The sequence below is a fragment of the Triticum aestivum genome, chromosome 6D, assembly GCF_018294505.1.
Source record: "Triticum aestivum cultivar Chinese Spring chromosome 6D, IWGSC CS RefSeq v2.1, whole genome shotgun sequence".
Taxonomy (NCBI): Eukaryota; Viridiplantae; Streptophyta; class Magnoliopsida; order Poales; family Poaceae; genus Triticum; species Triticum aestivum.
The window spans coordinates 144253927-144266705 of NC_057811.1; the positions used below are offsets into that span (position 1 = coordinate 144253927).

At 47.9% G+C, this 12779-nt stretch overlaps 1 protein-coding gene across 1 annotated transcript; it reads left to right on the forward strand.

Annotated features, from left to right (window-relative positions):
- The first annotated feature begins 10657 nt into the window (after positions 1-10657).
- Positions 10658-12539, forward strand: LOC123144164 (glucan endo-1,3-beta-glucosidase 14). The gene is made up of 2 exons (XM_044563212.1): positions 10658-11164; positions 11266-12539. The coding sequence occupies exons 1-2, from the start codon at positions 10927-10929 to the stop codon at positions 12357-12359; spliced, it is 1332 nt and encodes a 443-aa protein (XP_044419147.1). The 5' UTR covers positions 10658-10926; the 3' UTR covers positions 12360-12539.
- The last annotated feature ends 240 nt before the right edge of the window (positions 12540-12779 follow it).

The following is a 12779-nucleotide window of genomic DNA, read 5'->3' on the forward strand; positions in this document are numbered from 1 at the left end:
TTGGAATCCACAAAAAGATATCAAACTCCCAAAAGAGAGGATGGTTCCAAACAAACCAAGCTCTCTACAAAGTTTCATGATGGCACAAGTACCAAAAAGAAATGGCTTGCCTTCCACCCACACACACTTGATAAGGATCGCAAGATGAGTGTGTTATAGAAAATAGGATAGCTCCCCAAAGACTAGTGCATTATAGAGAATTTGCATTTGAATACAAAATGCACAAGGTGGGATCACCACTTTCACTATATCTAGAAAACACTAAACAAGATCAAGAAATTAACAAGATCCACAAGTGGTATGGAAGACAATGGGAGTTGACACAAACTTGGCAAGAAATAAGGCAAATAAAAGCAAAGGCCAATGTAAAGATGATCAATAATTTCCACCACACATAAGTGAGTACCAATTGTCAAAAGACAAGAAGTATATGGAAATAATTCCCGTTGGTAGATAGCAAGGATATCCGACATTATCTTCACACCAAACACATGCAAATTGCAACTTGTAGAGCTAACATGCCACCTAGGACAAGATAATTTACAATATCAATTCTAGGTGACAATATCTCAAATGTACACATTTTCTAGGCTAGTAATATACACATAGCATATTACTCCCCCATAATGTGATACCAATTAAAGATAGACAAGAGGCAATTAAAAGGATCCAACAAGAGATACTTAATGGACTTTTTAGAATTTGAATTTCTCATGGGAAGACATACCACATAGCGACTAGATAATCTTGTAATATCAATACTAAGTGGTATTCCCCATGTACGCACATTTATAGGATTGTGAGATGCACAAAGCACATCACTCCCCCAAAATGGGATGTTCCATTAATCTCTCACAAGAGCCAACTAAGATACAACCAAGATGCACAAAGGCTCAACGAACGACACACATGTACATGAAGTACAAACTAACATACATATACTTGATTACTCAAGATAAGCAATATGAACACACAACATATACAAACACATGCAAGGAACAAAACCAAAACATGCAAGGGGGCAAGTAACTTTCAATGTAAACAAATTAAGTACAAGTTACCGCAAGGAGGCACATTGGATATAAGATAGAAACTTGATAACCCAATTGACTTGGCTTGAGACAATAAGAATGATGAAGTGCCCTTAATTCTTCATAATGTAGCCAAGTCTCCAATGACCTCCAACAACACCTATTGATCAAGTATGAGCTAGTTGGTCCCCAACCAAGTTGGGTCCTAAGAGGTTAGTCACAATAGGCTTGGCTACCCAAATGGTTCTTTTCTTGACACCACTTTGAGTACCAACAAATTTGGCAAACACATTGCCAACCTTATCCTTCCCAAGAGAATAGATATCAACAATTAGAATAGGGTTGGATAAGGTACCATTCGTGCATGAAGAAGCGACGTGACCTTTTTCACGACATAGGTAGCAACGTCTACTATTCACTTTCTTCTCACTTGATTTCTCAACTTGAGAAGCATTAGCTTGAGTCTTCTTGGGAAGAGGCCTTTCTTCAACTTGAGGTTGAGCATGAGAATGCACTTGTAGCCGCTTCCCGTGTTGCTTGTCACTAATGGCCTTCTTCTTCAATGGGCAAGATCTAACATGGTGCCCTTCAATTTTGCACTTGAAGCAAATAATCTTGGCCAAATTCTTGACGTGTTCTTGGCCCTTCTTCTTGTTCATCTTGGACTTCTTCTTCTTGTTGGAGTTGAAACCAAGTCCACCTTTGTCATTGGGGGATTTTTGCACACTCAAGATATTGTTGAGTGTGGATTTCCCTTCATGACACTTTTCCAAGTCTTTCTTCAAAGAAGTGACTTGGGCCTTGAGCTCTTTGATTTCCTCTACATGGTTAGTCTCAACACAAGTACTAGAGGAAGTATAAGCTTCATCATTGGAGCAACAAGGCAAGGAAAGCAATTCATCACAAGATGTACCAATGTTATGCATAGACGAATTACGAGGACTAGCACAAGGCAATATAGCATTTTGACTAAAAGTAGTGCTAGTGTCCATGAGGCTCACTAGATGTTACCTTAGTAATCATAGCCTCATGAGCTATTTTTAGCACATTACGGGATACAAGAAGATCATCATGAGAGCTAGAAAGCTTTTCATGACTTTCTTCCAATTTCCCATAATTGCTAGATAGCAACTCAAGTTGAGCCCTTAGCTCAAGATTCTCCTTTAAAATGGATGCTTCACAAGAAATAGAGTTAGTAGCACAAGCATCATCATTAACAACAAGAGGAGAAGGCAACTTGGCAAGCTCTTTTAAATAAGAAGCTTCAAGTTGAGCATGAGACTCGGTGAGTTTGATGAGCTCACCCTTGATGACCCTTGAGCCATTTTCGAGGTGCTCAAAATCCTCAAGGAGTCTAGCATGAGCAACTTCAAGCTTAGCATTTTTAGTTTCAAAAACATTGGCCACCTCAAGAGCTCTATCATGAGATTCCTTCACTCTAGATAACTCTAGAGCAAAAGTCTCCTCAAGAGATTCCTTGGTGGTTTGTTCAAGTTCAAGAGCTTGAGAGAGGTCCGCAATATCATTAGCGCAATCACGCTCATGACCTTCCATTTTATCAATGGTGACCTCATGCTCCTCAAGACGAGATTCCAACTCATCAATATATTTCTTGCCCTCAATAGCAATAGACATGATTTCCATGAAGTTGGAACGAGCAATTTTATTCTTAAGAAGAGCTTTAAAAATTATTTCCCCCTTAACTTTTAAGGAGGCAACATCATCATTCTTTTCATCATAATCGACATCATCATCACTCTTGCCATCATCAATATTATCACAAGATATATTGGGATTCAAAGTGGGAGATACCTTTGAAGCCTTGGCCATAAGGCAAAAAGCAATCGATGATGATGTAGGATCCCTTGAAGCACCGTTCAAGACCACATCTTGTTCCATGGAGTGTTGGGTTTCCTCTACATTGTTAGCACAACAACTCGAGGAAATAGATACATTTTTATCATGGCAACAAGACATAGCAAGCATATCATCATGAGATTTGAGCAAGCAACTTCTACAAGATATGCAAGAACTTTTAACAAAAGCATGTGAAACATTTAGAGTGCCCGAAGTGTTAAAGTCCAAAGGTGAAGCATTGCAATAATAAAGTGATGAAGGATCATCAATAATAGGCTCACTATAATCATTGCAATGAACACCACTACTCACCATATCATTACCTTGTGGCAAACCACATGTAGGTGAAGTAGAAGAAGTTGAGAAAACTATACGACCGGAGGTGGAAGGAGGACAATCATCTCCACAAATCTCGGACACGCCATATTTGTCTTGAAGCTTTGTCCACAACTCATGAGCATCCCGAAACGGCATGAGTTGAAATACAACTACATTGCTCAAAGCATCAAAAAGCACATTATAAGCTTGAGCATTGAGATAAGAGTTTTTCTCATCCTCTAAATATAATCTTTGTGGATCCTTTGGAGGAGAAAACCCCATATCTACAATTCGCTCTAAATTTGGGTCCATGAACCTAAAGAGATTAAGCATGCGAATTACCCAAACATCAAAATTTGTGCCATCGAAACTAAGCGTGTCACAGAATCCTAATCCCCTAGTCGACATCTTTACTCTCTAGGCGGTTAAGCCTAACAAAGAGAGACGAGGCTCTAATACCAATTGAAAGATCGTGGATGTCGCCTAGAGGGGGGTGAATAGGCGCTTTAAAATAATTACGGTTGAGGCTTGAACAAATGCAGAATAAACCTAGCGGTTAATTTGTCAAGCACAAAACCTACAACAACTAGGCTCACCTATGTGCACCAACAACTTATGCTAAGCAAGAAAAACTACTTAGGTGATAGCAAGATATATGACAAGAAACAATATGGCTATCACAAAGTAAAGTGCATAAGTAAAGGGCTCGGGTAAGAGATAACCGAGGCACGCGGAGACGACGATGTATCCCGAAGTTCACACCCTTGCGGATGCTAATCTCCGTTTGGAGCGGTGTGGAGGCACAATGCTCCCTAAGAAGCCACTAGGGCCACCGTAATCTCCTCACGCCCTCGCACAATGCAAGATGTCGTGATTCCACTAAGGGACCATTGAGGGCGGTCACCGAACCCGTACAAATGGCAACCCTTGGGGGCGGTCACCGAACCCGTACACTTTGGCAACCCTTGGGGGCGGTCACCGGTACCCGTCAAATTGCTCGGGGCGATCTCCACAACCTAATTGGAGACCCCGACGCTTGCCCGGAGCTTTACACCACAATGATTGAGCTCTGAACACCACCAACCGTCTAGGGCGCCCAAGCACCCAAGAGGAACAAGCTCAAGGGTACCAAGCACCCAAGAGTAATAAGCTTCTCAACTTGTAACTTCCACGTATCACGTGGAGAACTCAAACTGATGCACTAAATGCAATGGCAAGGGCACACGGAGTGCCCAAGTCCTTCTCTCTCAAATCCCACTGAAGCAACTAATGCTAGGGAGGAAAATGAGAGGAAGAACAAGAAGGAGAACACCAAGAACTCCAAGATCTAGATCCAAGGGGTTCCCCTCACAAAGAGGAGAAAGTGATTGGTGGAAATGTGGATCTAGATCTCCTCTCTCTTTTCCCTCAAAAACTAGCAAGAATCCATGGAGAGATTGAGAGTTAGCAAGCTCAAAGAAGGTCAACAATGGGGGAAGAACACGAGCCCAAAGGATAAGGTTGAATGGGGAAGAAGACCCCCTTTTATAGGAGCTCCCGAATCCAACCGTTATGTGCTCAGTCCGCGCACGAGCGGTACTACCGCTCAGGGGAGCGGTACTACCGCCCGGGCGGTAGAACACGGAGAGCGGAGCAAAACAGAGGGCGAGGCAGAGCCGTATGAGCGACACTACCGCTGGAGCCAGCGGTACTACCGTTGGCCGCAGCGGTACTGCCGCTTGGCCCAGCGGTACTACCGCTGGGATCGCGCACAGTGCCTGCCACGAGCACAGGGAGAAGGAACAGAGAGGAGGGCCATTGAGCGGCACTAGGGGCGGTGGTAGCTGCAGTACTACCACACATGAGCGGTACTACCGCTCCTACTGCTGCTCCTATTACCGGTGAACCCGACACGAGAAAACCACGTCTCGAGTCGAGGCGGTACCAGCGCGGAACCGGAGACGTACTACCGCTTATGGCCATGGGCGGTACTACCGCTGTGGGACAGCGGTACTACCGCTTGTGGCGATACGCGGTACTGCCGCTCCGGCCCAGCGGTACTACCGCTGGCGCCATCCTAAAGCCACTTCCATGAAAACAAGTATACTCCATGGAAAACCAAAACTGCCATAACTTCTGCATATGAGCTCCGAATTGAGCAAACTCAAGCTTGTTGGAAACAAGACGACGAGTAGAGAGGCAGGGGAGGTATGCCTAACAAATGGAGGAGTGAAACCTTCAACAGAGAAGAACGGACATAACCTCCAACATTGAAAACATCATAGAAGATGCAAGTGAACTCCGTTTTCGATGAACTCGAGCTTGTCAACAAGATGACCAAAAGCTCCAAAACTCACAAAGGGAAGCAAACAAGAAACAAGAAAGATGATGCAAGGATGCAATGGTTTGAGCTCTCTACGAATGATACGATCAAGCAACTCATCGAGAGCCCTCCTTGATAGTACGGCAATCGATCCTATAACCCAGTCTCCCAGCTACCATCATGAGACCGGTAAAATAGAAAACCTATCAAGGGCAAATCTTTGCCCTGCACATAGTCCACTTGAGCTAGATGATGACGATCTTGACTCCCTCAAGTTGGACCACCTTTCTTGGTTGCGTTGGCTCGATGAAGACTAGTTGATTGCTCCCCCATACTCCACTATGGGTGAGCCACTCTTCCGCACATCTTCACAAGTCCATTGTCACCACAATGGACGGCAGGCTTCAAGCATTTGATCTCTTCATGATGCTTCACTTGAACTTGCACACCGCAACCTAACCCCACAAAGAACTCTCACGAAGATCATGGGTTAGTACACAAAGCGTAATTGACAATGCTTACCATACCATGGGATCGCTTGATCCCTCTGAGTACATCTTCTACGCTTTGTGAGTTGATCAAGTTGATTCACTCTTGACTTAGTCTTGATCAACCTTGAATCTTTTCAACTCTCTTCATTTGGATGATGCCTTTGAAGATATACATGAATGATCACACAATCTTCTTCTCCAAGACATGCTTGCAATAAGCTCAACACTCACATGACCAATCTTTGGATAATTCCTCGAATAGCACCTTGGTCGACACAAACTCTCCTTGAAACCAACACATGTACTCCAAGAAAAGCCTATGGACAAAACCTTCAAATATAACTCAAGGCAACCATTAGTCCATAGAGATTGTCATCAATTACCAAAACCAAACATGGGGGCACCGCATGTTCTTTCAATCACCATCGTCACCGGCGCGACACCTTGATCTCCATCATAGCATCGTTGTCGTCTCGCCAATCTCATGCTTCTACGACTATTGCTACCGCTTAGTGATAAAGTAAAGCATTACAGGGCGATTGCATTGCATACAATAAAGCGACAACCATATGGCTCCTGCCAGTTGCCGATAACTCGGTTACAAAACATGATCATCTCATACAATAAAATTAAGCATCATGCTTTGACCATATCACATCATAACATGCCCTGCAAAAACAAGTTAGACGTCCTCTACTTTGTTGTTGCAAGTTTTACGTGGCTGCTACGGGCTGAGCAAGAACCGTTCTTACCTACGCATCAAAACACAACGATAGTTTGTCAAGTTGGTGCTGTTTTAACCTTCGCAAGGACCGGGCGTCGCCACACTTGGTTCAACTAAAGTTGGAGAAACTAACACCCGCCAGCCATCTGTGTGCAAAGCACGTCGGTAGAACCAGTCTCGCGTAAGCGTACGCGTAATGTCGGTCCGGGCCGCTTCATCCAACAATACCGCCGAACCAAAGTATGACATGCTGGTAAGCAGTATGACTTATATCGCCCACAACTCACTTGTGTTCTAATCGTGCATATAACATCTACGCATAAAACCAGGCTCTGATGCCACTGCTGGGGAACGTAGTAATTTCAAAAAAAATCCTACGCACACGCAAGATCATGGTGATGCATAACAACGAGAGGGGAGAGTGTTTTCCACGTACCCTCGTAGACCGAAAGCGGAAGCGTTAGCACAACGCGGTTGATGTAGTCGTACGTCTTCACGATCCGACCGATCAAGTACCGAACGCACGGCACCTCCGAGTTCTGCACACGTTCAGCCTGATGACGTCCCTCGAACTCCGATCCAGCCGAGTGTTGAGGGAGAGTTTCATCAGCACGATGGCATGGTGACGATGATGATGTTCTACCAACGCAGGGCTTCGCCTAAGCACCGCTACAGCATTATCGAGGTGGACTATGGTGGAGGGGGCACCGCATACGGCTAAAAGATCAAATCAATTGTTGTGCCTTTGGGGTGCCCCCCTGCCCCCGTATATAAAGGAGCAAGGGGGAAGGTGCGGCCGGCCAGGAGGAGGCGCGCCAGGAGGAGTCCTACTCCCACCGAGAGTAGGACTCCCTCCCTTCCTTGTTGGATTAGGAGAAGGGGGAAGGAGGAAGAGGAGAAGAAGGAAAGGGGGGCGCCGCCCCCCCCCTCCTTGTCCAATTCGGACTAGAGGGGGCACACGACCTGCCCTAGCCACCCCTCCTCTTCTCCACTAAGGCCCACTATGGCCCATTAAACCCCCGGGGGGGTTCGGTAACCCCTCCAATACTCCGGTAAAATCCCGATTTCACCCGGAACACTTCCGATATCCAAATTTAGGCTTCCAATATATCAATCTTCCTGTCTCGACCATTTCGAGACTCCTCGTCATGTCCGTGATCACATCCGGGACTCCGAACAACCTTCGGTACATCAAAACTCATAAACTCATAATATAACCGTCATCGAAACTTTAAGCGTGCGGACCCTACGGGTTCGAGAACTATGTAGACATGACCGAGCCAATAGCGGAACCTGGATGCTCATGTTGGCTCCCACATATTCTATGAAGATCTTTATCGGTCAGACCGCATAACAACATACGTTGTTCCCTTTGTCATCGGTATGTTACTTGCCCGAGATTCGATCGTCGGTATCTCAATACCTAGTTCAATCTCGTTACCGGCAAGTCTCTTTACTCGTTCTGTAATACATCATCTCGCAACTAACTCATTAGTTGCAATGCTTGCAAGGCTTAAATGATGTGCATTACCGAGTGGGCCCAGAGATACCTCTCCGACAATCGGAGTGACAAATCCTAATCTCGAAATACGCCAACCCAACAAGTACCTTCGGAGACACCTGTAGAGCACCTTTATAATCACCCAGTTACGTTGTGACGTTTGGTAGCACACAAAGTGTTCCTCCGGTAAACGGGAGTTGCATAATCTCATAGTCATAGGAACATGTATAAGTCATGAAGAAAGCAATAGCAACATACTAAACGATCGAGTGCTAAGCTAACGGAATGGGTCAAGTCAATCACATCATTCTTCTAATGATGTGATCCCGTTAATCAAATGACAACTCATGTCAATGGCTAGGAAACATAACCATCTTTGATCAACGAGCTAGTCAAGTAGAGGCATACTAGTGACACTCTGTTTGTCTATGTATTCACACAAGTATTATGTTTCCGGTTAATACAATTCTAGCACGAATAATAAACATTTATCATGATATAAGGAAATAAATAATAACTTTATTATTGCCTCTAGGACATATTTCCTTCAGGGAGCGGCTGCCGTGGTCTCGAATCCTTCGAAGATCAAGTCTCCGTGGATATCCGTGACGTAGTTCAAGCTTCCAAATCTGACCTGATGGCTAGGCGCGTAGCTTTCGATCTGCTCCAAATGGCTAAGCGAGTTGGCCCGCAGTGCGAAGCCGTCGAATACGAAGATCTGTCCGGGGAGGAAGACTTCCCCTTGGACAACATCGTTGTAGATGATCGAAGGAGCCACCAAACCTTTTGACGACGGCACAGTGGAACTCTCAATGAAAGCACCAATGTCGGTGTCAAAACCGGCGGATCTCGGGTAGGGGGTCCCGAACTGTGCGTCTAAGGTTGATGGTAACGGGGGACACAATGTTTACCCAGGTTCGGGCCCTCTTTATGGAGGTAATACCCTACTTTCTGCTTGATTGATCTTGATGAATATGAGTATTACAAGAGTTGATCTACCACGAGATCGTAATGGCTAAAACCCTAGAAGTCTAGCCTGTATGACTATGATTATGATTCTTCATCCTCTACGGACTAACCCCTCTGGTTTATATAGACACCGGAGGGGACTAGGGTTGTACAAAGTCGGTTACATAGAGAGGAATCTTCATATTTGGACGCCAAGGAGAGTCCCATCCGGACACGGGAGAAAGTCTTCGGTCTTCGTATCTTCACAGCCCATCAGTCCGGCCCATGTCTAACAGGTCGGACGCCCGAGGACCCCTTAGTCCAGCACTCCCTCAGTGACTGCGGTGGCTTGGACACTCTGGAAGCAAAGAAACGCCAGGGTCTTCAACAGACAAGATCAACAGAAGCCGGCATTGCATCGGTGCATAGAGACTTGAATGAGCCAGACGCATACAGTTGGCCGACGTCTACTACTGCGAGCTACTCGGCCAAGTCGGTCTATGACTACCTTTGCTCGAACCTCCCGAGATCTCCGACGGCGGCATGTACTTGGAGGAGCTGGGCGCCGCTTAAGTGCAAATTGTTTGTCTGGTTGGCTTTGTAGAACAGGTTGTGGACGTCGGATCGACGGGCACGTCACAGGCTTCAGGACCAAGCTTCGCCCTGCTTCACGTGTCTGCAAGCGAAGGACAATGTCGACCATATCCTGGCGCACCTTTGCTCAGGAAGTATGGCACCGCGTGTTTGACCTACTCAGGCTCAACGTGCAAGGGACGACGCAAAATGACACCTTCTCGGTTTGGTGGCTGAGGGAGACGAAGAAGTTCAGGGGAGTGGATAGGAGAGGCTTCGATACTCTGGTGACTGCGGTCGCTTGGACACTCTGGAAGCAAAGAAACGCCAGGGTCTTCAACAGGCAAGATCAACAGAAGCCGGCACTCCTCATCCCTAACCTTGTGCTCGATGAAATCGTGGAGTGGCATACGGCAGGGCTTGGTGTAGGAGGTCTACAACGATTTGTGAGGAGTTAGCTTAGCGAGTGTGGAGCTACGTGTGGGTGTGTGTCCCCCGTCCCAGATTGTTCGCATCAGGGACGGATCTCTTGTACTCCCTCCGTTTCCAAATATTTGTCTTTCTAGACATTTCAAATGGACTATAACATACGTACTCTCAAAAAAAAATGGCATAAGCCGGGGATTATCCTCGTCTAAAAAAAACTTGGATAAAATGTAAGCAAGATCACACCAAAGGCTAGTTGTTGACCCTTGCCACCCCATGACCAGAGAAACTTCCACTCCTTTTTCGAGTGTGATCATTTGGCAACTAGGAGGGTTCTTTTCCAAGTCCATAATACCCCACTATTTTTGTTTGACTCACCAAACATGGTGGTGATGATGTTCTAAGTCGTCTAAAATTTCCTTAAAGCGATTTAGAAATAATAAACTTTCGGCCCAGCTTAAGTATAGAGCAGAACCGCAAGTGCTACGGGTGTATCCGTACTGAAGACAGCTGAAAGCCAGAAGGTACAGACACAGAGCAGAGCAGAGCAGAGCAGGGCGCTGTACGTCGCGCGCGGAAGCAACGCAAGAGACCGGATTCCATCCTTGGATCCGCCAGTAACCCCGCCTTACCACTCTTGGCAACGTCGATCCTTGGCTTGCTCCGGCCGAGCAAGCAACGCGGCCGATGGAGTAAGTAACCGCGGATACTTGCCGCCTCCGTGCTCCCTCCATGGCACTTGCCGCCGTGCCGCCATGCCCTGCACCTCAAGCAAAGTGGCGCCCCGGCCCTCCTCTAATGCCCCGCCCACTACCGGCCACAGCCTCCTCCTCCTCCAGTCGCCACCTAAGCTGCCTGCCACCTGCTCCCCGCCTCGCCGGAAGATCATGGCGGTGATTCCGCGCGGCCGGCCGGACTCCAGCCTCGGCCACCGCCGGCCGGTCCTCCTGCTCCTCCTCTTCTTCTGCCTCCTCGCCTTCTTCCCCCGCCGCGGTACGTATCGTATGCCCCCGCCTATAATCATTAATCAGCTAGCCTCTCTGTTGCTGCTTCTCCCGCCATGACTGATTTTTGGTTTCTTGATTGATTGGCAGTCGCGGCTTTTCACTCGTTCGTGGGGACGTACGGGGTGAACTACGGCCGGATCGCGGACAACCTGCCGCCGCCGACGGAGGTGGTGAAGCTGCTCCAGATGGCGCGGATCAAGAACGTCCGCATCTTCGACTCGGACCACACCGTGCTGGACGCGTTCCGCAACTCCGGGCTCAACCTCGCCATCGCCATCCCCAACGGCCTCGTCAAGGACATCTCCGCCACCCCGAGCAAGGCCATGGACTGGGTGAACGAGAACGTGCGGCCCTACTACCCGGCCACCCGCATCGTGGCCATCATCGTGGGCAACGAGATCCTGGGCGGGCAGGACACGGGGCTCGCCGAGGCGCTCTTCGGCGCCGTCGTCAACATCCACGACGCGCTCCGCGCGATGCGCCTGTCCGGCAGGATCGAGGTGAACACGCCGCACTCGGAGGCGGTGTTCGGCACCTCGTACCCGCCCTCTGCCGGCACGTTCCGCCCGGACCTCATGCCGTACCTCAAGCCGCTCCTCGACTTCTTCTCCAAGACGGGCGCGCCCTTCTACGTGAACGCGTACCCGTTCCTGGCCTACATGAGCGACCCGGAGCACATCGACGTGAACTACGCGCTGATGAAGCCCAACGCCGGCATCCTGGACCAGAAGACCAACCTCCACTACGACAACATGTTCGAGGCGCAGATCGACGCCACCTACGCCGCGCTGGAGGCCGCCGGGTACAGCGACATGGAGGTGCGCGTGTCGGAGACCGGGTGGGCGTCCGCCGGCGACGCCACGGAGCCCGGCGCCACCCTGGAGAACGCCCGGACCTACAACTTCAACCTGAGGAAGCGGCTGTTCCTGAGGAAGGGGACGCCCTACAGGCCCAAGAGGGTGGTCAAGGCCTTCATCTTCGCGCTCTTCAACGAGGACCTCAAGACCGGACCGGGCAGCGAGCGCCACTTCGGGCTGTTCAAGCCCGACGGCAGCGTCTCCCTCGACCTCGGCTTCAAGGGCCTCACGTCGTCCTCCTCCTCCATCAAGGGATGGAAGATCCTGCGCTACTCGGCGACGCTCCTGTCATCTACATTCATTTTCCTAGCATTGTCCACCTGATTGATCGCTGACAAACATTGACTGCAGGCAGATTAGCAAGCCTGCGTTTACTTAGAAGACCACAACTCGCCCGCATTCTGTAAATTCCACCACGATTTAAAGGAGTGATCCTCTCATGTACATCAAGTCTTCTGTCCTTCAATCTTCGTATACTGTAAATAATTAAGATGCATTTCTGAATGATCATTTGTCAAACCGCGTGCTTCTTCAGAGTTCAGTGAGATGCTTTTACAACAAAAGCTTCAAGCGCACCTTTTTCTTCCATGATAAATTGACATCCCCTCTTCATCGTGTCATTTTCTCTACTTGCCGATGGAATCTTGTTCCTTCCGCAGTAAGTTTTGCGGAATCACTTTCCTACATGTGTATAGAATATGGCATCTCTTGTTCGCCACAAGGTTGTTTCCCTATAACCTCGGG